This window comes from Rhipicephalus sanguineus, chromosome 9 (genome assembly GCF_013339695.2).
Source record: "Rhipicephalus sanguineus isolate Rsan-2018 chromosome 9, BIME_Rsan_1.4, whole genome shotgun sequence".
NCBI lineage: Eukaryota > Metazoa > Arthropoda > Arachnida > Ixodida > Ixodidae > Rhipicephalus > Rhipicephalus sanguineus.
The window spans coordinates 48095789-48122092 of record NC_051184.2 but is presented as its reverse complement, the minus strand read 5'-3'; the positions used below and the strand labels follow the sequence as shown (position 1 = coordinate 48122092).

The following is a 26304-nucleotide window of genomic DNA, read 5'->3' as shown; positions in this document are numbered from 1 at the left end:
GCGTAACCTCCAAATGTAGTCAGCCTAGAGTGCATCGTTTGTTTTTAATTCTTGAAGCGCGTCAGCTACCTCAAATTTACAGGTGCGTGGAGGAAGCTTTTGATTTCGCTCCGCCCTTTCGCAGCTAGGATCACTGTACAAACGCTTCATTCTGTTGCGCTTAGCCAGCAGCGCATGCAAGTTATCCTCGTTATAATGTCCAGATTCGCAGAACGAAAGATGGCGTGTGATGGGCCGTCTCAGTGCGACCACAGTTTCTCCGTGCGCAGCCATATTCCTTTGTCGGGCACCAGGAGGATAAAACTCGCTCGGAAGCTTCCCGTTGTCTGTAAAAAGTGTTGCATTACTCATTTAGTGCTCAGAATTTCGCAGTTTATCATAATCTTACTATTATCAGCTTTGTTAACCCCAAAATGGGCTGGCACATAACACTTGGCGTAGGCAGGGAATTGTGGATTTTGCTTGAAATCTTAGGGGAGCAGTATTAACTTTATTTGAAGCCATCGGTGGAGGCACACTAGCCCCTTCTCCCTCCCTAAACGGCAGCCAGCAAACCATCTTGTTGAAAACGCTTCATTGTTGTTGCTCAGATTTCACAGAATTGCCTCATCATATCTCTGATTGTTTATTATAACACTTGATGCGGTTACCTTCCTGGATTATAGGTTAAAATAAAAAAGAACTAATTTCCTTAATGGGAGAACCAGCCGCCGCGAAAGCGGTGTTATCATAAACATATGTCACTGCCTGCACAAAAGGCAGTGTTTCTGGGAGAGTAGCTGAACAGTCAATTGAGCTGAACATAACTTCAAGCAAGGATATATGACTGCATTATGAGCTTATAGAAAATGCCAATGATTGGCGAAAGATATTACCTTCGGTTCACTTTAACTTGGCAGGAACTTGTGCGAGGAGACAAGCGTGGCCAGGGTCACCCTCATTAAGAGCTCCGAGTACCGTGATGCGACGCAGTTTCTGGGGCCGGCGCCGAAAGGCAAGTACGCCATTGGGTTTATCTTGGGCCTGTTTTCACTACTGAACCTGCGTTGAGAAATGACGTACGCCAAAAACTTGTATTAGTATGTTTACATCGTTAAATGAAATGTTAATGTGCTCTTAACGACAGTGCCATTTGACATTACGTTTGCGACTGGCCACGGTGGTCTGGTGGTGATGGTGCTCGTCTGGTGACCCGAAGGTCACGGGAACAAATCCCGACTGCGGCGGCCGCATTTCGATGGAGGCTAAATGCTAGAAGCCAGTGTGCTTAGACTGAAGTGCACGTTGACGAACCCCAGGTGGCCGAAATTTCCACAGCCCTCGACTACGGCGTCTCCCGTAATCATGTCGTGGTTTCGGGATGTAAAACCCGTAAAACTGTTATTATTACATTTGCGTGGCAACGGCGATTCCACTCATTACGTTTACGAAAATTTAGCAATGACTTCAGGATATCTTAAAGCAAAACGAAACAAGAAAAAGTCAGCAAAAGTGATACATACGGACAACATTGTCCAAATGAAATTTAAAAATCAAAGAAGCACTTCACGACTTTCCGTAAGTTGAAGGTGGCATCATCCTAGGCTACTGTTCACGCGTAATTGGTAATTTATACACATCGAAAGAAAAACGTCAGGTATTATCGGAGACAGAGATGATGATGAAATAAACTTTTCGTTTGCCGGAACAGTGTAAAAATAATAAACAGCAGCTGCGCAATCTTCGTCATGCATAACTCTAACATTTTTTAACACGAAAGTGTTTTATGCCGGGGTCCACCAAGTACATCCGTCACGGATATGACGTTGATAAAATGGATGCCAACGGGTGAGAAAGAAAAAAAACCAAGAAAAAGATACCCCGCTGGGAATCGAACCCACGACGTTGCGGCCGCGACGGCAAGCGCCCGACGCCCTACCGTAAGAGTAAGCTAACTCGGGAGATGCTAGACACGGCGCGAACGCGCCTTATATCTTTCACGCATTCTCTTTCGCGGCGGGCGGAGCGGGGCGGTGCCGCCATCTGTGAGGCGTGAAAAGAAGTAATGTTTCACGATCGACACTTACTAGCGCTTCCTCCGAGATTGCACGCGATATCGGAGGTAATGGTTAAAGCGTCTCGATACCAGAGAGGTGGACTGGCCGCGCTGGCGTCGCCGAGGCAGCCTTGACGCAGTTACGTTCTTTGCCTTTGGCTTCGTGTTAGCGTGCGTCGGCTCATCGGAGTAGTGCAGCTTCCACGTGCACCAACGGGATTTCTCCGCGGCCGACTGCTTCAATTGCGAGAGCACCGACTAACAAAAATGCTGCAATATGCGTTGCAGAAAGGACGCGATTTCGACGGGCGAATGTCGTGCCTCGGTGGAGCGAGAGCAGCGCCTGCGAGACAGAGGCCAGAGGGACGCACGCGTTTGCGGCTCAGGCTACGAACCTGTACCTCCCGTGTTGCTGAAGCGCAGTGTGTGTTATGTATGCATGAGCAAGGCGTCGGTTACCCATTACTAGAAAGCGCGCACCGTGCGTTTCTCTCATTAATTGACAACGCTTTGAAGAAGTGCATACCGGGTACCAATGTTGATTATGAGCTTGTTGATATCATCCTTACGCGGGATTCACGATTCGCTGTGTCCAAATATGTGTTCACCCCGTCAGCTACCACAACGGTTTAATCATGATCATGGGCGTTAGTAGTCGCGATAGAGACATGCTGTCAACATGGGTGCATCCACGTCAAACGGTGCTATAGCTGCCAAACACGAATAGACATTGTACAAGCTCTCATACATCACTGCACAATAAGCACTACTTCTGTGGAGACACGTTTCACTTTCGTGTTATACAGATTCCTATGACGGAGGGATCAGCCATGTTTTTTTACAATAGCTAGCAAAGGTTGGTGAGATAATTAGGTAGACATCAATGCATTCTCATCAGTTTCAAATGCCATCAGTTTCGAAAACAGAACACAATCACAGCATATAACGAGGACTTACTTATCTTACTGGATACGTTTCTTTCGGCGAGAAAAATAGGTTACCATCGAAAACGAGCGAATAGGGTTCCTGAATATCACTTGTAATCGGTATTACATAAAATACTGCATGTAAGTGCTTATCCACTTCTTTGCAGTTCGGCAAATAAGGCACAGTTATATGCTATCCCTCTTCACACGCCAAGAAACATTATAGCGTTCCGTTCGCAGTGTTGCTACAAAGCCCCGATAGTGCAATATTGGACAAACGTAAGTGATTCACATATATGTATTTTTCACGGCATTCGAGGAGGATTCGTTCCGATATACCGCAGCTTAGGTGACCGCACTGTTCACTTTAGGTTTCCTATACTTCATATTGGATTATACTTATGGATTTTTTTTTTGAATCTTGCAATACACGCTCGTGGGTTACGAGACGCTATAACCTGACAGCACGAGTGCACTGTATGCATTGTATGTATATACGGCACGTATTTATAGATAGATTTCCCATGACGTAGTGGGTTGAAATTCTCACCGTGCTAGTGTCCAAAGATGGCTGCCATGGTGAAGTCAGGACAATATATCACTGATCAAGCGTAGCCTCGCGTTGGTCGGTGGCAGTGTTTCAGCAGGCTATTGCTGTTATCTCTGTGATCTCGGCGCAAGACCCACCTTTCGTGCTGTCAGACTTCTAGCACACGCCGCTTTTTGACCTTAGATCCAGTATCTTAAAATGGCGGCCACGATGACGTCGATGGAAACTATCCGTGAATTTGTTCTGTGGGCTTTTCACAATGCTAGTAGCATACTTCAACGGTAAATTACAATAGTCACGACGTTCTATGAACACTTTATCGACGATGTCATTTTTACTGAGCTTTCTGTTGTTGCTTGGCATTATTAGCGCTGATATCATTACAGAAGCACCATCACTTCGTTCAAGTGAAGGGCTGTGTGATAATGGAGGAAATGACTATTAAAGCCAACTTCTACACTCTTAAAAAAGTTAGTAAAATGGTAATAACTGCATTCAAATACGTTGTAATGCAACGGTAATTGAATTTCTGAATTTCTTAGACCGTTACTAACCTTTTCCTAACCATTTACGACCTACATCACCTAACTGTTAAAAGCTGCAGCCGTTACTAACTTTTTGGTCCCTGTTTATTACCTACGTTAGTACGCAATAATTATCGTAAGTGTACTCGCGATAGTGCTACGAGAGATTCGGGTGGTCGCTGAGCGTCACGCGCCTCCGTACCTGTCGGGATCCAACTTTTCCGGCTCGTTCCAGAACCTCGGGTCGTAATGCATCCTCAGCACGGGCACTCCGATGACCGTGTCTTTAGGAAACACCGTGCCCTTGTATTCATATTCTTCGTCGCACGCCCTTTGCACGAACCTGCGATAAGGTATCGGAAGGTAAAAAGATGCAGATGTAGATCCTAAACTTCTGGCTCACACACGCCCTTGGGAATTGGCGAAGAATCTGGTAACTTAGGTAACACATTTATAAAATAAAGAAAAGAGAATAATTTGTCCTATTCTTTAATAAGAAGATTCACTATGGAATTTTCGTGACATCAAGTCTTTCTGTTTTTCTTCGTTAAGTGCGTTGTAAACTGTTTGCCCGCTTTCGCTGTCAAAAGTAGGCCGTAGAATTAAAACACGAACAAATAAGGCCTACCAGACGAAATTATTTGCTGTTGTACACTTCTAAGTTACGCATACACGCAGGATACATTAGAAATCCAGGAATCAATTTATTTTGTTTTGTTTTAATTCTGCCAATTGCGACCTCATTCTTTTCTAGTTTTCTGAAAAGAAACCAAGTTCAAGTGCCCGAATCTCGTTTATTAGTGTTTTAAATAATAAGCTAGTGAATGGTCATATCAGTGCCTTCTGATTAATGCCACATCAAGCTCTATTATGTGATCAGGGCTGCTCAAGACAACTCATGTGGGTGAAAAATTAGCTTTGTCTAAAAACTTTTATAAAGCCAGATATCATGTGCTGTTGTATAGATTTATCCGTGCTCGGGCACGGAGATTCAGAGTCCCACAAAGGACAAACGGTTAAGTGCTGCTAGTACACTATGATTATGGTTACGATTATGCTAACATCAGCTGCGCGTGATGTGGCGTTTCGGAGCAGATAATCATCTCGTTGCAGCTGCTCTATTATACCAACAGAGTCGCGCGGCAAAGATGTGAAAGAGCTCTGACGCTGCTAGACTTAGGTGAAATGAAATATATGATGGGAAGTGACATAGTGGTTGGAAAAAAAAAACCTGTTCCATTAGTTTACCTGTGTACGTGCGGGAAATGGGTAGCGTCATTCTCATTGCTCATTTCACGAATGATATATAGAGCATATTCGTAGATAACGAACTGAGAATGAAGTGAGGTTAACCACGAAAGAGTATGACGCCATCCTTATGATTTACGGCTTTGTGCAGTAAGCAGAGCTTCGCCGTGTCGGTTTAAAGGAGGAAATGTGGAAATTTGTGTGTAACGCTTGATCCTTTGTACTCGTTTGACAAGCTCGTTTTCTGTTTTGTTTATATTGCGATAGCAATTATATGGACAGTCTTCGGCTGGATTTTGGCCGTCGATGCCGTCGGCCGCCGTCATGCCACCGTTATTGTATAAGTATGTATATATCAAGGGCTGGGGCAGAAAGAATCTCAGAAAAGTATTCCGGAATACAGATATCGAAATACATGAACTGGAGGCCCTAAATACAGACTAGAGATACATTTGCCTTTAACGTAACGGGATATTCGGAGATACTTTTGCAATAAGACGAAAAATAGTACTTCCGGAATACAGTTTACAGCGATACAAGGATACGGGAAACTGGTCTTTTTTTGTATTTCATGATGCTCATACTACGCAAGGACACCTATTAGTGCAGCATAATGTTGTAATTAAAGTTACAGCGCATCGAAACGTTCAGTTTATTTATTTATTTATTACAGTACATTGAGCGCCATTAAAACATTGCAGGGGAGGGGGAACGGACAAAGTACATAATTAGTAATAATGACATATTTACAAGTATCATATGCAATAAAAATACACTATTTCACAGCAACAGTAACAAGGATTGGGCACCGAAATCGACATACTTGGCGAACAAACTAAGCTATGCTATAAATAGCACACTTTAAGCAAATCACTCCAATCACTAATGAACACCAGTGAATTGAGAAAAGGCACACATTTATTTTGAAAATCTGCATTGCTGAGAAGGTTTTTGTGTAGGCTTCTCAAATAGGCTGTCTTCTGACAGCGTCGGTTCACCCTCAGCACAAGGCTCACGAAAGAAAAAAGTCTGTCTACCTCTGAAGGCGAGCAAAAATTCGTGTTATAGTGAATAAATACCCCCTTCATAGCCGGATTGCCCTGCAGCGTGGCGATATCTCTTCTCGGGTTATCTAGATACCGAAACACTTCCGCCTTCACTTGGGTGGTTCTGACTGTTCAGAATCCGAAGTCGGTCCCCATCTTCGGAATCCTCAGCCGTCTGTCCCTGTCGGCTTCAATGAAGCTGTCAGCACCACCGACGCTACCAGCACCCATTTCAGAAAGCCGCAACAGGCGAAGTCGGCTCCGGCGGTGGGGGAGCCTGCTACCACAAAAGACCGTTTCACGCGTGTGATCAATTAGGAACGCACCCTGACATTGGAGAGGTGGCTGAAAGCGTGTCAAAGATAGCCATCTTCTAGTCACTTCCGCCGCGACAACGGGAACTGCCTTTGGAAGTGCCGCCGCTTTGAGAACTGAACGCACGCGAAGCATTGCAAAGCCTGTTCCAAGGCGGTATCTGCGCGGAGGGTCGCGATGTAATGGCTTGCCACCCGAAAAAAATTAGGCGTGCTGCAGTGACCTTGAGAGACAGCGACTTTCGTCGGCAGAGGCCGACAACACTGCCCCCGCGATTCTGCCGTCTGCGGCGTCGCGCGCTTTACCACATTACAACCACATGAACCATTCTGTGCTTGAGGGGAAACCATCGCCGCCCTATCTGTCGGCGACCGGCAGCGCGCCTTTACTTGTCTTGGCACAAAAAAGAAACAAAAACGTCATTCCCCCATTGGAAACACGCCTCAACTCATTTCCGACACAAAAAAGCAATGTAACGAGATACCCGTGCCCTGCATAGTATCGCGATACAGGCGATACATCGTAAATGTATTTCACTACCGAGATACAAATACATTTTCCAAATGTATCTCGATACAGAAATACAGATACTGAAGAGTATCTCTGAAATACTATCGCGATACTCTTGTATCGCGATACTGCCCAGCCCTGGTATATATATATAGAAGCCCCAAAGAAAAATAATTCAGAAAAATACTTCCGAAGCGCGGAATCGAACCAGGGACCTCTTGCTCCGCAGCGAGTGGCGCTATCCACTACGCCATAAAACGCAGATCCTCCACGTATCTAACGGCGAGCGTTATATACATACCCTTTACCGCTGGACAGACTCAGAGACGGCAGACGATCATAAGCGTTTCTTCATTACCAGCGAGATGGCGCTAGCAGCGCGACGGGCGTGACGGGCGCATTTAAAAGTCGTCGTCGAGCTCGCTCGCTTCTTATATTTGCGCAGCGAGAACCTTGCCCTTCCGTTGTCTGCTCGCGCGGTTTTCTCGCGGTGAGGGGAAGAGGAATGTTTCACGCTTTCACCGTGATGTCCGCGCTCATGTTACCGAGCGTACGAAAGTCACTCGAGCTGAAGGGACGCCGCTAAACGAACAAACAGAAGATGAGCGCGAACTATCAAGTGTCACAGCTCGACACTTGAAGCACGCTAGTTTCCTTCGCTGCTTCGGTCGCCTTTGCAACAGGAACGCTGTTCAAACTGAGAGTATCCATTGGCGAGCCTCACTTCGTATAGCATTAATTTCTTGCTATCGCATTCATTGCTTCGCCCTTGCGGCGAAACTGTGACTTTTTTCAAGTGCGTGTGCGTGTGTGTGTGTGTGCGTGCGTGTGGGGCAGGATGGGAATAATATATGCTGCAACATACCGGCGACGTTCTGTGTTAGAACCACCACCGTACACTGCAGCAAGCCTGAGAGCACTTAAAAATTCCAGCGCACCGACTACACACCCACGCAAGTGTTGCGTGTCACATCATTCTGCTGCTTCTCCTTGACCGCCCCTTTGCTCTGACTAGGCGAGCTTCCTGTCTGAGATAAACCAGCTTGTAGCGCCAAAGGCCAAGTTCTGTTGGGCTTAATGTCAGCGCATGAAAAACTTTTCAATATATCCGCAGACGAATTAAAGCTTTTCGAACACAATGGGCGCATGCCGCACATTTCGTATAATAATCAACCCACGCAAGCCATAACCCAAGGCAATGGCTTTGAGATCCGAGAATGTTGATTTGTGACTATACTGAGAATTATAATAAAACCCCCGTTATAAAACTCACTAGAACCGACGCTGATCGCCACGTAAAGACCACGAATAATGCCCCTGACATTCTTTTATCTTTTTGGCTGTAGGAAGGAAGGAACACAAAAAGGGAGAAGGCAGAGGAGGCTAACCAGACTGCAGTCCGGTTGGCTACCCTACGCCGGGGGAAAGGGAAGGGGAGTGGAAAGATGGGAGAGACAAAGAGAGAGAGGGGGAGCGAGAAAAAAAAGGAAAAGATCAATAAATGAGCTGACACGTATGAGGCGGTGGCACTGTACAACAGTAGATTACTGAACAAGGATGCGCTCTTACTCGCGAGAACTGTACCACGCCATCATTCAAGACCGGAGGAAAGCATAGCTCATGTCCCATAGGGAATGTTTGTTATACGGCGAACAACAGTGCATGTTTTCCTGTGGGTTATATTCCGGCATCCTGGTGTTGCCGCGATTGACACTGGCCGGAAATTCAATTTTTCGTTTTCACTACGACTTGAATTTATCTTACGTCAAAGTGCTCAAAAATGTCAGCCGCCATACTTACCCGTGAAGGGATGGATACATCCGGAGCGTTTCAGAAATCACCTGGCCCAGGTATTCCATGCCGCAGACATTTTCATACGTTATTTCGCCCTGTTAAGTAGACGCGTGGTGCTTCAGTTTATCGTTCAGAAAATGCAAGAGGCAAAGAAATTTCACTCCATTAACTTTTTTTTTCATTTAGGTACCACTAAAGCAAGCCGTATAAGCTTTATTATTCTAGAAGAAAGCAGAAAATCAATAATACGTGATTTTTATTTCATTAGAAAGTTACTAAGAAACTTATCCGCAGTGCGTGGGTCACATTTTATCTTCCAGGTTGTATACTATTGGTACTGAAACATTGCATTTGGTAGTATTGAAACATCTATGCATCTGCGCATTGCTGAATTTATTTGCTCGTCAAACATCGATGAACGCCCACTATTATTATTTCTAGCATGGCGAAAATGTCATTTGCAGCCACGGTGACAAGTAACAATAGCAGCTGCTATTACGGCTAGAAATTTAACCAAACCAGACAATACTATGCAAACTAGTTTATCAGTACTTACATCTTTCGCTATTGCTTTCTGAACTTCTTCCCTCAGTTTATCTTGTACGTCTTGGTGCATCGCCAGGAGATACGTCGCAAACGTAAGTGGTGTGGCAACAGCATCAATCCTGTGAGTAAGGAAAAAAACGGGCGCGGTTTTGACATCATAAAATCGCTTTCGGCGGTGTTAGCATCGATCGTTTCATATCTTTCTTGAACTCTATGAATATTGAGTAGCTGTTTATATAAATAACAAAGCACTGCAGGTAGAATTATGTTCATGGAGTCGCGACGGGTCTCTGGGTAGCAAACTATTAGTTTGTTTGAGGTTTGTTTTCCTGTAAACGGCCTGTCTTCAAAGAAGCCAGAAATAAGTTTGAGCTCGAAATTTTGTGATAACGGCAAGTCAAAATTCTTTTAGCCATGTTACACTTTATTCCATGCAGTTTCTTTAAAGATGTCTGGAGAAGAAAAAGGAAATACCACAACATACCGCCGCGTTGTAAAAAATATACTCTTTCCTCATATATGTCTGCATTTCTTATTGTATAATAGGAACCACTCGAATACATCACCGATCAGTGTTGCCACTACACTAACCAGTTCTCACTTTCGTTGGTACGCGTATGTGAATCAAGATGCCACTAACACTTTTTAAAATAATATTTGGAACAAGATAAAAGTATGAAAATGACAACACATTCCACAAGACACTTCTTCACTTCATACACAACACCGGCCTAACGGCGCACATTTAACACAAATATGCAAAACAAATATTATGCCTTAAGGGCAAGTCTATGTCGCAAATAAAAAAAAAAAAGATTGAGTGACGTCCACGATTTTCTGCGTTTACACAAAATTTGTAGGCAGCGTTATTTTAACCATTCATGTAAAGTTCGAAAGATTTACGGGTCGCTTGTTCGAAATGTGCAATGTATCGTATGCATCTTTACGACATACGCAGGCAATCGTCCTTGCCTGAAGCGCGTTGCACAAACTCGGTTCGGAGGCAGACTCGTTACGTATATTATTCGACACATTAGTATTCCGTTTTTTGTAGCATTGTTTTAGTAACCGATCAATGTGGTGTAACTGGAAGCTTTAGGTAAGTTTTATCGGTCACTCTTTGTTATGTTTTCTTTGTAACGTGCCATTGTAGATCTATACCAGACGACAATGTCATGAATAAACTGGCGAATCGTACGGACACACAATGAGCATTGAGCGTCGGTGCACTTGAACCGATGACCATTGTGGAGGGGTGTGACTAGACACTCGATAATGTGTTCCGTGGAAGTGCATGAAGAAATAAGAGCGAAAGAAAAAACGTTAGAATGTAGCAGAACATGATCGATCACGCATTCAAGGAAGTGTGAGGCACTTGTATAAGAAGTGGTGAACTAAGAACAAGCTCTACACGTCGCATAAATAAGCGAATAAGTAAGAACACAAAACTATTGCATGGGGGGAAACAGTAAATAATCCAAAATAAATTTCAGCGACTGCATAACATACGACGTTTGCGGTTATTGGTGTTTCTAGATCTCTGGAGGTCGCACTTACAAGACACTTCGGTGCAATTGCTCTAACCGAAGCCTTTATAGCTCAGAGATATTGGCGTCATACGCAAAAAAAAAACGGCACCCGCGAGCACAAAGGAATGCACCCGTCAAAGGTGCGCCGGTCCACCTCCGTATTTATGTGCGCCGTTTTGCTATAATTGATGCTCGACCGATCGAGGGCTTGCCAGCGATCAGTCGTTTCTAGTACGGTAACCTGATCTTTTATCGAGATCACTCGTCATTTCACGTTTCCACATTTCATTGTTGTCTGGATATGAACGCGTGACCGTCGTTGTTGCCTGTAGCAACTGCAGTGTTGCGCTGCTAAGTACGCACATGAAGGAACAATTCTCGGCATGGAGGAAGGAAACAGTTAGGAGGGAGCATTGCGCAATTCAGAAGAAAGAAGAAAGAAAGAAAGAAAGAAAGAAAGAAAGAAAGAAAGAAAGAAAGAAAGAAAGAAAGAAAGAAAGAAAGAAAGAAAGAAAGAAAGAAAGAAAGAAAGAAAGAAAGAAAGAAAGAAAGAAAGAAAGAAAGAAAGAAAGAAAAAATAGTAGTAGTCTAGGCACACCCACGCACAACTTCGCTTGCCCCTACTTTCCCGCGAGCGCTACGGTTCCTGAATTTTTTGCTTGCTGTAAAAGCTTGTGACATAGGCATTCACTACAGTTTCAATTAACGCAGTAATTTAGCCGAACAGATGTTACTAAGTAGAGCAGAGTGTACTTACGCAGCAATTATGAATAACGTGCCGTTAGCCAGTGTTCGTGTCCGACACGTGAGATGTGGCTTCTTTCGTCCGCCTGAAAAATAAAGGAATAGAGAAAGTTAGAACGCTGCTTATTTAATCTTATGTTTACGCTTCATTCACACACTTCTTACGCGTGTCACTATGGCGCGTGAAATAATGCGTGCCTAATTGTCTTCGTTATATAGGAATTAATCGCCGTATTACTCATGCACATTTTCGGCGTCCTCGGCCGAGGTGGTATTAGGATGTATGACGGCAATAAAATCACAAGCCGACTTCACACACATGAGAAACAGCGTAATTTAGTAATAGAGATGACTGGTCAAAGTTGTTATCATGGAAAAGAGAGGACACATGGAGCAATGTCGTTGCTTCCTACGACCGAATACATGTTTCATGTGTGAAGAGCGTTGCAGCATACCATGTACTGCCGTGAGCAAAAGTATACGGACCACGGGAGCGCGTGCCGAAGTTGCGCCCTGCGCCATCTAGTGGCCAACCGTCTGCAGTCGAGAGCATAGGTCTGGCCGCGCAATCGCCAGAGCAATGCTCTCGACAACAGACAGCTCGCCACTAGATGGCGCAAACCGCAAGCTTCGGCACGCGTTCCCGTGGTCCGTTGCTCACGGCACTACATATACCATCACCTCAGCCAATAACAGTAGCCGATGTCGATGCTAGTGAGGTATGAAAAATGTGCGCTGATCCCGAAGGCAATAAATGTCTACCATATATAGCGTCGAAAAGTGCCAGCTGTCCCGCGAGGACAATGCAAGAAATTACCTTATAAAGCACGCGTTCGAAGTTTACAAATAGCCAGTATAACACGAGTAAAAACGTGCTTTCGATCTTAGCCTAAAGGGTTCTTAAAAAACAGTTGACGTAAAGAACGAACGCGTCATTCGCTCCTGGCGTTTTCCGTCTTTCGTGACGCCGGCAGTCTGTTTACGTGACGTCATTAGGAATAAGCTTTCGATTGTTCTATGTACGAGGATTGCTCCATGCAGTCGCACGCCCGTTCTGCTTAGTCTCGCATGACTATCGTGCGCGACCAATTGATTTCACTTCGTTTTGTGCGTTTTTTTCGAATGCGAAAGCGGAAATAGCGCATAGCCGAAAGCACAAAATTTTGATAGGCTCAACGCTTTGTGCTGACATTGTCCACATGTTTTGTGAAGAAAAAATCACGCCATCTCCCACTAAAGGGGACCTTGAGGCGATGCGAAGCAGCGTTTCGGCATGTCGAGCCCGCGTTTTAGAGGGGGAGGTGAAAGAGTAAGTGGAGAGGGGGAAGAGGAGAGGGGAAGGGGAGATGGGAAAGGGGAGAGGGGAGGGGAGAAGGGGAAAGGGAGTGGAGAGGGGAGTGGAAGATGAGGTGTGTGGAGAGGGTTTGCGCATGCGCAGTAAGGGTGGTAACGCCGCACACCACCGGTTTGAACTCTGCCATAAGATGCTTCGCCTCTAATAAGTGGCGAGGAGGAGACAGCGCCTCTAGGAAGGACAGTGAAGGCGTGAAAGAAGCCGCTGTTTCGTCTTTGAACACGGAGTGGTTTGGGGGCCTTTTAATGGTTAGAGCAATCGGCTGCTGTAGCGGAACACAAACGTTCAGTCCCAGCATCCATGAATCCGCATTTCTTAGTGGCATTATAAGTAGACGTCACTCACTTTGCAGGCATCTATGATAAAACTCCATATGTGTTCCGCGTGCCAGTGTGCATGAAATTGATAGTTTGTGCAGGACACAATGGCGAGAATTATTCGATAAACTCGAACGTCAGTATTGCCCGTGAAGCATGCCGTCCGCGCAGTCATCAGCACATTGCTATCACATAGTTAGACCGTTAACAATGCTTAGCTCTGTCTTAAATTTCACTGCCATTGATACTTGCGGTCATTACAGTGTTCATCCTATCCATATAACAGTATTTATCCTCGTTGAATCACCGCCTACCTTGATTGAACCTTATGTATCCCTTTTCTATATGCGAGGATTTGTACAATTTATGTTATATGGGTGCATCTTAAATCGACGGAAAAGTCAATATTGTTTAAATAATGTTCATTGAGAGAAGCGACGCAGTAAACACTAATCATTGTAGTCTTTGGGAAATGCTAATGAGAAACAATTACAGCTGCAACGATATGTCAGGTGATTTCACCGCCTTTCGCTCAATGGTCAACGTAGCTCACTGTGTGTTCACATTATACTTTCAACGTAAAAGATGCGAACAAAAAGAAAACTAAATCACCAAATGAATATTTAGCTAAGACTCGTGGAGCGAACTACTGTTGCCGAGCACGTGCGAAAAGCGGCGCTATGAACAACCTTGACTTAGGAAGCTCTGAACAATATATGAGACACTGGAACACTATAGACAATGGGAACAATTTTTCATTCCTTGAATGTGGATATATTTGGTAATAGCTTAGGCCAGCATGGACTCGGACACTCTGAGCTACGGGGCCTGCTCTGATATTTCATTTTTTGATACCGCCAGGTTGCGCAAAGAGTAAGCTCCGTTTTCGCCTGCTACTTCGCGCTGTCCAAAGTATTATTTATGATTACTTGGTGTTTCTTCAAGATGTTTTAAAACACTTACATTTTTACCTAAAATTACATACAACGGAGCCACTCCATTGGCGGGCGCACGCGGGGGGGGGGGGGGGGGAGGCGCTCCGGTGAAACTTGGCTTTCTCTAATCAAGAATGCTGTACACGCCTGTGAGCTATTCTGCAATTGTCTTCTAATGATACCAAAGTACATTCTCTTTGTTCCTCTCCATGTGCGCATGTGAGGTTAACTTCGGTTTAACTCTAAGTTCTACTTTGATAAGCTAACTTCGTGGAAGACTTGCCGGTGGACTAACTGGTCACTCGCTCAATAAAAACAGTTCGTCATTTCTCGCAATGACGGGATCAAGTGCTGCTTTTGAAAGTATCGAAAATGCCGACTCCATTGCTGTCTGACGTTGCTAGGCCTGTGGTTCTTCGGCACCTTGCCTTCTCAGGCACTTGTAGAACCGGCGGCGAATTGGTAGCATAATCATACAGGTGGGATTTCCTTTTCTTCTTTTTCGTTACATCAACTGGTACCATGGTTCACTAAACGGCGCAGGGCACGGTGCTGGCTGCGTGCTTCCAAACCGTCCTCATAATAATGGACATATTTAGTTGAGCGTCCGCAACAACGTACGGACGCAGCCTGCCATAGGAAATGGCTGGCAGGCTGCGTCCGTACGTTGTTGCGGACGCCCAACTAAATCTGTCTAATATTCGTGGCACCAATCACCTGCAGGTTGTCACAGACTGTATGCACGGCTGAAATGAACACCGTTGTGATACTTGCTTATTCAAAGTTTCCTTGAGCGGACGCGTCATTGCTGCACATCAACAAGGTTCTTCTCCGGCAAGCAAGTCGACAAACCGTCACAGCCCCGTTCTGTCCAGCTGCTGGATTTGATCCTTGGAACAGGACTTTGACTATGATAGTCACAGCCTGTGCAGTGGAGTTCTGCAGCCTTAAAAGTACTTCATCAGCTTCAAGCAAAATTATAGCAGTCAGGTCGCAGCTCTCCGGAACCGCGATGCCAGCCACCGGCAGAAGAAGTCCACAGTCGCGATTGGAACGACATCTGTGAAGGTGTCTGCCGTTCTACAGTGGCTTCCTTTGGTCCAACTCCAGGATGCGAGACGTCAATGCTGGGGACAGATATTGGGGCTCTGTAAACGACATGTAATGGCTCCGTTCAGTTCGTTCATGAAATTTCATAAAGGTGTCGCTCACAGAGGGGTATACGATCGCTTCTCTACAGCTGCTTCCGCAGGCGAAGTGTGCTTGCCACTTGAAGGCCTTGAGAAATTATTCAATCAAAACAGCCGCGTAGACGCCGCCTTATACGCACTGGACTTTAATAAACAATCTCTTTGTCATTACACGCAGACTTGAGAAAGGCTAAGTCGTACGTGGCGTAATAATTTACCGTATTCGCACTTAACAAGGACGCAAACTTCGTAAGGACCCCTAGTATGCCTTCATCACACTTGCTCTGGGGCCTCCAAGTGCATCAAGCACTACCGATGGTCTGTTACAGTCTTTTGCTCATATTTGTCTTGGAAACCTCAAGTATACGGAATAGCGTAGTTTAGATATATATTGAACGCACATTTCCGTGTATTATTTGAGCATGCCTGTCTGTACAACTTTACTACAGATAGGCTGGCGCGTTCGGCCTATAGACGGCACGTTTAAATCATATCAGCACTATGATGGTGTCACAAAGATTAGTGATCAGCTCTTACAGTTATCGTTGTTCTCCACTGGTTGAAAATTTATCCTTGGGCTATCTTCGGATTCAGCGTTTAGGAGCGTCTGCAGAAGATCTGCCTTGTTTACCTGCGTTCGAAAAAGAGACCACCACTGAGTATCCACACCTCCACGTTCAGACGCTTCTCTATCAAGAAATTAGCGTTCTGGTGTTCATTCTTTATTTGGTTAAACATAACCAACTGTCCATACTCGTGATACCTTATTTGAACTACATTTTATTTTCCACGGCATGCCTGTCCCCTAACTCTGGCGGTGGCAATGTAGGTTTACTCAACAGAACTTAACGGTTTAGTTTGCTACACGCTGGGTAAACGAGCCCATTCCGCAGCGTGTGCCGTTATTATGTAATTCGTGATGCTTTACAGCAAAGAATAGAGTTGGTGCAATCAACAATTCTAGGAAGAAGCTGGAACAAATCAGCCCGTGAACTTTGGGAGGCGTATCATATAAGAAAAGGGTACTAAATGTATTAGCGACACATCTATCTGCTTGTATAGAAACGAGATTAGGTTTTTTGATGCCACATGCCTGTAGCCTCGTAAGTGGTGACGCCTTGTTACGCGCTCGTCACGTCTGCGCACCAGTGTGCTATTTATTCCATTGCAACCCTTGCAACAAACAAGTTGTTAGTAGCGCCTGTCCTGTCTCCCACATGTGTCTGTCTTTTTTAACGCTAAACTACGATGTTAAGTACTCACCAACTCGCCCAACAGCAAGTTCCTATTGCGATAAACTGTCACATAACTTACATCAGCACTGTTAGGCTGGGCATGTACATACCACGATCATAATATCTTCTTCACCTTTCCTACCCTTCTCCTACTTTCTGTCCTCATTCACCTCCCCTATACAGAGGAGCATGTCGGCGCCTTTATATAAGCCGGCAGAATTCTCTGTTTTTCATTAAAAAGCTTTCTCTCTTCCTCTAACGACGAACTAGCAGGAGCTAGCCCACCTTGTTATTCTACTTATACTTGCGAGTGTGAAGTGAATACTTACGCCATTCATTTGCCTCCTCTTTTCGAAAAGTGGCCCAAAGTAGGCAAGTACAGCGTCCATGGGAACACCTCCAGATAGGCCCTACTTCAGCAGCGGCTTGAAGAGAAATAGTAACTCTGAAATAGAATCTGCAGCAACAAAAAGAACAATCAGCTACTTGCACTCGCCCACGAAAAACATACGCTAGCTTGGCAAGCGCGGTGGCACATATCCTAAGGTATGTGCCATATATTTACGCGGCAGTTCCCGGAGGAATAGTTAGTTTCCCCCTGCCGACCATTTCACGGCACCAAGATATAGACGTTTACTTCTGCGGGCGAGTCTTTATTAGGAAATACTGTATAAATATGGAAAAACAAGAGCACCATATGCCTTTGCCGTGATTTTCTTTTTGCTTGTTTATTTTCTCGCATAGACTTCTTTTATCCGTAAGAACCTTCTCATTTGTTTTTGCTTAGTTTTTGTGTAACCCCGTCATTATTAGGAAGCGGCCAACGGTCGATGAAAATGAGCACTCAGATTTCGTGTTAAATACCACAGCGATTCTTTATATCGAAATCCGCTGATTATCATCCCTCTTTTTACCCACGTGTCGGAGTTAGATGTCATCCTTCGTGTAAACGTTCTCTTGAACGCATCTCCACTCAATACTCGACCGAGCAATGTTATAGGCAATGCTGCAGTTCCGCACAAATGAATAATCTGTTTCATTCACACTGTGCAGCATTTCTTTAGAACGCTAATGTCTTCTTCGGCGAGAGGATGTCACTGTGGTGAGCACGCGGAAATGGTCGAAGAACCTTGAATCTAGGATCGTTCGAGAGCCACGCAAGTTAACGGTGTCATGGTGTCACACGGTCCCTTTGGATCGCGATCAGGGCTTATCCGGATTTGTATTTCTTGATCGCTATCAACAATGATCGCTGCTACACGGTTCAAACTAATCCGGATCGAATTTAGGGCGTGTATAATTGTTATTCAATAGCAGCAACTGATCCGGATCGATCCTAGTCCGGATCGGCCTTGATCGGGACTGAAGGTGCCCGTGCTCTACTTGCATATATATTTGTGCTAAAAAATATAAGAATATTCGGTCCTTACTTATGAGCACCATTTTGCTTTCTTCAAACATTCCTGTGCACTGCCTGCACTTGTGCAATAGTTTACTGGCCGCCTCGTCTCCGCGCTGCACGTCTGTCCGATTGCCGTGAAAGACGCCCACGGCTACGTCCATGGCCAAACGCAGCACATGGTCGTGCATGTTCACCACTCCACCCTGCTTTTTGGAGGCCACCTCTATCATCTCCGCGAACAGCTTGGTGCGATCTTTCATTATCAGGACCGCCTGCAAGCAGAGACAAACCTCCGTTATACAATGCGCAGCAACCATCCAAAGCTTTGTTGCAATTTCTATGGTTACTATGACGCGGTACTGTGGTTCACATCTGTCATTTGCGTTGACTGATATGGCCGTTCTCTTCGCAAGTTTCGTTTCCTTTCGCATCTGTTTTAATACGTGCGTATTTTAGGGCTACATTTCTAGCGCCTGTCCCTCCTTCCGTGAGACAGTGCATTACAGTATATGCAAGAATACAAGGGGGTCTAACGTAAATACATATGACAATGCCGTAGTGCAGCAAAGTAGGACGGTTCAGTCGCCACAGCAAGTATCCATATTATACAGCCTAGCGCCGGGTAATGCTGCCAGAGCTTCTATAAATAACATTGCAAATGATGCTTATGAGCTATCTGACAGTTTCTACTGCATTATTTCTTCGGAACGATAAGGCAGGAGGTGATTGGATATGTTTCGGATAAAAACTAAGTTTTAGCCTAAGTGATCGTAAGACACGCGATCCAAGCACCATATTACAATGAAAACGTAGAGGCTGAGAATACAAGTAATATAATATTGTCGACTCATACTTTGTAATTCTTCGGCCCTTTGGCTTTTAATTTTCTTTGTTTTTTTTTCTTTCGCCCAGTGCCACAACGATAACTTTCTCCATACATTGATGCATTCAAGTGTTGATGCAGTGAATCACAGACACACCGAACAGCTATCGGCTACCGACATGAGTAGAAACACTTTTCTTTTCTTGGAGTACTAATAAGACATTCATTATTAATTTACTTCAAGTACTAATACTGTTAGATGGAGCTCAGACAGCGAGATAAAGCGAACCAATGACACACTAACCTGTTTCATGTAGGACCCTTTAAATGTTGGAGATACGAGGCCTGGAAGCTCCTTCCAGTCTTGACCGAACACCCTGGTGAGGCGTACCTGGTTGAGCAGCAGTGGCTTTGTGACGTACGTGAACACCTGTAACGACAATGCATCGATGTTACAGCGTTCATTTGCAAATATGTAGCCGGGTGCGTTAAATTCCTGACTTTCTAGTTTTTTTAATTCAGACCTATACCTGTCCTACGACATTCGTTAGTTGTAATTAGAGGCTTTTCCAAATGTGTGTGGCATGCCATTATCTTCAGACTAGCTTCTACTTAACAGTGTGTGGCGTGTCATTATGTTCAGACTAGTTCTTACTTAGGAGAAAACAAATCATTCTGTTTTATTAACGTATTGACACTGAAATATAGTTCTCATGAACACACATCCACCTGAAGATAATGCTAGTCAATGAGTGCATTGCAAATTTAGTAATATCATTATATATTAAACGTTATATGTCATTTCTTTGGTTTAACGGAAAGGAACACTCAGAAAACGGTCACACCTTTTCGGGACGTCTTTCGATCATGCAACAGTACTCGTCATCTTGTTTGTTACGTTTCGTTTTTTTAAAGATTCTGCGATTGCTACTCTTATTTCAAGAATGATATGTCAAACTGATAGCGTACACGCTATTCATGACCTGGAAATACAGGGCGATCGAATTTAAAAGAAAGAAATGCAAGCATGATAGATTATATATATCGTTGTCTGAAAGAAATAGGTCATAAAAATAGTGCAGCTGTTCCTAAAGTGAAGTGCACTTGTACTTCTACTTGGTACTTCTACTGAAAACCGGCTAATAATATTTCGCGTTCTGGCAAGGCCCGCAGCCGTAATTATTAGGGGCGAAGCTCCTTAAGGCGGCACCCGTTCGTCCCTCGTAGTCGTCGTCGTCGTATTAGTAGTAGCAGTAGCAGTAGTAGTCGTAGTCCGTAATAAGTCTTACACTTTGACCTCCAAGGTGGTGCCGGTGGGAGATTTTTCCTGTGCGTGGTTAACAATAAAAAATTCGCAGCGTGCGCGTTAACTAAAAGCCGAATTCTTCTGTCTCTCATTCCCCATTAGCAGCCATTGGCATGTTCCAGTAGGAAACGTTAGTAGAAGTAGAAGTGTAAGTGTTAGCTAAAAGCCGACTTCTTCTGTCTCTCATTCCCATTAGCAGCCATTGTTTACCTCCAAGGTAGTGCCTGGTGAGATTTCTCCTGTGCGTGATTAAACAATAAAAATTTTGTTCAAAACGCCGTTGATTGATGAAATAAACCAACGAAAGACGCCAGATGTTTTGTAAAAGCAAAACGAAAGAACGCCAGATGTTTCTAAAGCAAAACGAAAAGACGCCAGCTGCTTAACGAAAGACGCCAGATATTTCTAAAGCAATGGTTTTCTAAACAATGAAAATTCACAGCGTACATGTAAAATTAAAGCTGCAAGTCGTCATAACTCATCAAACCTTTAGTATAAACGCGCCCGATCTCACGTCGGTGATGATGTACTGGGCAGAATTCACGGAAGATTCACGGTTTACCGATGAACCTCCGCAGCTTCGCCCACTCATCATCATTCACTCCGTGGATATGCTGTTATTTTTTATTTATTTATGTACTTTTCTTTGTGTGCGTGTGTCTTTCTACAAAACTTGTAGGAAATCTCCGAAAACTGTGATAATAATATGAGATCACTAATACGAGTCACACAGGATCAGTGTGACCAAGCAAGACCTTCAAACAGGAACAATACTATTCACTTATAGATGTACTCGCTCCCTATATACACAGTTGTCTAAGTAAGTGCATCGACACCGTGTTAGTATATTTACCGCAAATTGTACAGAATGTGTGGTTGCTTTGCGTAATTGTTTTTATTGAAATTGTTGCGAGGAAATTACGGGAAAGAGTTTCGATCCCTTCAGGTCGCCTGATATGCAGATGTGTATCCTGTAGTTATATTCATAAGGGATAAAAAGGCATACACGTTCTTCAAAACGGCTTTTTTTTTTAATTTATTAAACCTCTTTGTAGACATTCATGCTTTTATTATGGTGACAGGGCTATTGAAAAGAAACGGAAGAACAGCGGCAAAACTAGAGGACAATGACCTCGTTGTTTTTTTTTTTTTTTTTATTGAAATAGAAAATAAATGAAGGAGTTGTTGTCACCATTGCTTGGTGACGGCTACCCCTTTCCACATAGTTGTTAACATAACAGAATAAATAAAAAAATATATATACATATGTACATATCTACAGTCGTATAAGTTCAAGAACTCAGTACCCATCGCAAATATTAGTGTCTTCAAAATAACGCTGGAGCACTTTCATTGCTTTACGGTTTATCCTAGTCGGCCATGGGCCTAGTATTTTCGCTAAGGAAAACGTTCGTTCAGAGTCCAGCGTGTGAAGTTCTTGTTCGAGTCGCTGTCTATGCGTGTCGTACTTCGGACAGTCGAGCAACAGATGATGCACATCCTCGTCGTCGTGGCCGCATGAACATGTTGACGATGATGCACGATGAATCCGAAATAAGAAGTGCTTTGTGTAAGCGGTTCCGAGTCTTAGGCGATGAATGAGTGTGTCGATACGTCTTGGAGCTGGGGGTCTAATTGGCACTCAAGGTTAGGGTCAACAGCGTACAGAATCGATTCCTTTGTGCTGTCTGGGAACCAGGTGGATAAACATAATTCACGTTTTGTTCTTCGTAAAATTCGGTTTATATCACATTGGGATACAGGAATGAGGTGGGTTTGTGTGTAATTATGAGCGGCTTTTGCAACTCATCTGCCATTTCATTTCCCTTGATTCCGCAGTGACTGGGAACCCACTGAAATGCCACGTGATGACCTGACTCCGTAGCTTCTGAAAGTTCTTTCAAGATTGCGTATACTATACGCATATCTATTTTTCCTGAAGTGGCATTTTCCACACACGCAAGAGCCGCCAGGGAGTCCGTGATTACCACCCACCTTCTGGGCCTCGTTGACAGTTTAATAAAGCCTATGGCTAGCAAAATAGCTACAAGCTCCGATGTTGTTGAAGAGGAAAGATGACTCAGCCGACATGCATGTTCCTCATGTAACTCTGGAATGATGAATGCTGATGTCGCAGTCTCTTTGTTGACGGAGCCATCAGTGTACACGTGAGTGTAGCCTTGGTATCTGTCAAACAGGTGATGTGAGGCCAACTGCAGAGCGGCAATGGCTGGTACGTCATGTTTACTATGCAGTCCTTCTATTGACGTTTCAATAGTTGGTAGCTCTAGCAACCAGGGCGGATAGTTCAAGTCCGGCGGCCAATGTGTCGACGCAGGAAGCCGTGAAATGTACTGTTGGTACACACGGTGTATTTGCGTGCCGGGACGCTTCTCAATTTGTGATATGAGTGGATGTGAAGGGTGTTGTGTGACTAGGCGAAAGAGGTGCCGACAGGTCTCCACATTTCGAATCACTATAAATTTGGGTTCCCGTGCCTCTGCTAATGTCAAAGAACTTGATGTTGCCTGTGGAACCCCCAGACATACGCGCAGGCTTCGTGCTTGTAGCAGTTGAAGTCGCTGTAGAGACGTCTGGGATATGTTGTGGAGAACTGGCGCGGAGTAGGCAATCTTCTGACGGATAAGAGCGCAATGGACGTGTAGTAGTGACGCCGATGTTCCGCCCCATTTTGTCCCCGCAATGCGACGAAGAACATTTATGGTGCCGTTCACTTGGTTTTCTAGATCGGCTATATGTTGACTCCATCTGAGTTGGCTGTCTAAAGTAACACCAAGGAATCGATGCTTTCGTGCGATTTCGATTCTGTGGCCGTCCACAAAAAGTTTCAAGTTCTTCACTTTCTTTCTCGTGAACGGTAGAACTACAGATTTGGCGTGAGAAATCTGCATGCCTCGCTCCTTGAGGTAATCGCTTGTTAGATTTAGTGCTTGTTGAAGTCGATGATGGATGATTTCCAGAGATTTGTGAGACGTCCATATGCATATGTCGTCTGCGTACATGGATATGTTCAAGGCTTCTGGCAGCACTTTTGGAAGACCTGCCATTGCAGCGTTGAAAAGAAGCGGACTGAGAACGCTTCCTTGGGGTACACCTCTGTTCACTTTGAACAGATCGCTTTCGCCATCATTGGTAGAAATGTATATCTGCCTGTCATACAGGAAGTTGGCGATCCATTTAAGAACACGGCCATGTACCCCAAGTGAGGTAAGCCCGTACAGCACAGATAGGTGGCTGACGGAGTCAAATGCTTTTCTTATATCTATGAACACCGCAACAGCGATGTTCCCACAGTTCATTTCGTGTTCCACAAATGTGACTAGGTCAAAGACGCAGTCCATAGTGCATCGTCGTCGTCTGAAGCCAGCCATCTGTTCTGGAAGAGTGTTGTTAGCTTCAATCCACCACTGCAACCTTATGTCAATCATTTTTTCCATGACTTTAGATATGCAGCTAGTGAGGCTGACTGGGCGAAATGAGTCAAGGGATAGCGGTGATTTACCGGGCTTTAACAGTGGCACAATTTTCGCGATCTTCCAACACGACGGAACGTGCGCCTCTGTCCACATGTTGTTATATATCCCTAGAAGAACTGTCGTGCCTTTGGGGCCAAGATTTTTCAGAACGCTGTACGGCACGTTGTCTGGACCAGCTGCTGTCCTTACACGGGTTAGTGATAAAGCAGTTCGTAGTTCTAGTAGAGAATACGGGTTATCCAGTTGGGCATGTGGTAATGCACAAGCATCTTCGATTTGCTTCTCTACAGAATTAGGCAGTGCAGTAATACTCTGAGCAAGTTGTCCACTTCCAGTAAGAATTGAACAAAACTCATTAGCAACATCACGTTCGGATAATCCGAGGGATATGGCCAATGCTCTGAATGGGCTCCGCTGGGATACTGGATGGCTGAAAGCAGTGACTATTTGCCAGATTTTCGGAAGCGGGGTAAATGGAGTCAATGAGGTGCAGAAATCACGCCATTTTTTTTTACCCAGTTTCTGCATGTGCCGGTTAGATTTGACGTGTGTGGCCTGACTCTCTTTGTAATCTTCCAGCCTTCCAGTGCGGCGATAACGACGTTCCGCTCGTCGTCTAATTGCTCGAAGGCGCTCATAGTCTGCATCTACACTGGAGTGACCCTCTGGGACGGCTGTAAACCTTGTCGCACGGGAGTAGCTGCTTCGAATGTAGGACATAAATGTGTCCAATTCATTAACTCCTTCCAAGTCACGTCCGACATATTCACGAAATAGTTGCCAGTTTGTTAGTTTTGAGGTAAATGTTTTTGTTGGCACTCGCATTCGTGGGTGTTGCATGAGAACTGGATAATGGTCGCTCCCTCGTGTTTCGAGGTCTGTACACCAGCTCATATCTCGTGCAATGTCAGGAGAGGCTATAGCTAAGTCTAGACAGCTGGCATAGTTATAACCCCTTAAAAACGTCACTGATCCATCATTCAGTACAACAAGACCACATCTATCAATTGCGTTTTCAAGTGACCGCCCACGGGAATCAGTGTGAGTGCTGCCCCATGTGGTATTGTGGGCATTAAAATCTCCACAGATGAGTACTGGCCCCTGGACTTGTCCTCTGGAAGACTATTGGAAGACCTCGTTGTTGCTTCTGCAGCTTCAACTCCTCCAGTCCTTGGCCGTCGAGTTGTCGAAAAAAATCTTTCTGTCCTAACTTTGATGAGCCAGACAGATGCAGAGAGTCCTGGGAGTCCTTGCTACTCAACGAAGAGGAAAATGCTCAACGGCAAGTCATCGGTCTCGCCCTAACCGCCGCCACGTCCCAAGGGATCCCGGTCGACGGTTAGGGAGGATGAGTGTGGGTTTAGGCTGACGCCTCTACCCCGTCATCTATTTGACGGGTGCCAATAAAGTTACTTCTCTCTCTCTCCGGCCTTGCAAGATTGGGGCGGATGGGCTGAGCTCCTAAAACTGTTTGTCCTCCGTCAAAATCTTCGCTTTAAATCGCTCACCTTACTTAAGGTAGTTGGCGCAACGGCGCGGTCCGTAACTGTGGTATAGCAATGTCCTACACTTAATTCTTTCGCAAGATTTTGACGGTTTCTGATATTTTTTTCGCACCCAACAATGCTAAGCAAGCCCGCATTCTTCACTGAGGAAGGCGTCCAGCCCTTTCGGGCATTTCAGTGATTAATAACAACAGGTATTTGTATATTTAACGTTCAGGTTTATTTATTTATTTCAAAGTACCTTACAGGCCCCATGGGGGGCATTGAGTAAGGGGGGCAATACGTATACACTACAAACTGGAAAAAAATACAAAAGAAACAGTTGGCTAAGGGGGGCAATAGATATATACACGTCAAACTGGAATAAAATGCAAAAGAAGCAATTGACTAAGTGAAGCCACTGATTAGTTCCTTAGTTACGGATACGTGAACAATAACTAAACTTATTGCTAACCTGTCTTCCCGTGATTGTCTTGTCATCTTTGACGAACACTTGTTTGATCATCTCGGGATCGCTCGTTAGCACCGCAGGAATGGACCCTTGAAAGTACCTGTAGTAAATCACGAAGCAATGAAAATGGTTCAAATTCTTTTTTTTAGAACTCTAATATTTTAGGTGTTTACTGAGTGAACTGCGTCGAAAGTGAACACCGTGCTTGTATGTGTGCTGTGTTAAAACGAGGACTTTTGAACTCACCAAATGCAGAACTGTAAATATGTATACATATATTTTTTTTCAATAAATTTTGTTTTCATACTGAAGTTTCGTGAATGTGTAATGTTCCCGCGACAGCTGGGCATATTTATTTTATATTCATTTAGTGCGCTAGAAGGTGTCCAAAAACGCCAGGTCTTCGCTCAACACGCAGCACAGTCACAGTGAAAGCTCCAAGAGCGGCCATTCTAGAGCCCGTTCCAAACTCTCTAGGGGCATCTAATACAAGTACACATGCAAGGTACCCACCACGCCATA

General features: G+C 44.6%; 1 protein-coding gene across 1 annotated transcript; it reads right to left on the bottom strand.

The window, feature by feature from the left end:
• Positions 1-25883, bottom strand: LOC119405127 (cytochrome P450 3A19). Its single transcript, XM_037671923.2, has 11 exons — positions 25786-25883; positions 19328-19453; positions 18229-18472; positions 17128-17255; positions 16101-16194; positions 11781-11853; positions 9505-9613; positions 8955-9043; positions 4238-4378; positions 876-1041; positions 1-326 (listed from the first exon to the last, which is right to left on the bottom strand). Exons 4-10 carry the CDS (start codon positions 17185-17187, stop codon positions 888-890), a joined length of 720 nt encoding a protein of 239 aa, XP_037527851.1. The 5' UTR covers positions 17188-17255; positions 18229-18472; positions 19328-19453; positions 25786-25883; the 3' UTR covers positions 1-326; positions 876-887.
• Positions 25884-26304: the final 421 nt, after the last annotated feature.

Coding starts and splice junctions, on each gene's coding strand:
- LOC119405127 (XM_037671923.2), bottom strand. CDS start 17,187: ATGGACGCTGTACTTGCCTACTTTGGGCCACTTTTCGAAAAGAGGAGG. Junction 9,614..11,780: donor ACGTTATTCATAATTGCTGC/GTAAGTACACTC, acceptor CCTTACTCACAG/GATTGATGCTGTTGCCACAC. Junction 1,042..4,237: donor GAAAAGTTGGATCCCGACAG/GTACGGAGGCGC, acceptor TTCTCAACGCAG/GTTCAGTAGTGAAAACAGGC.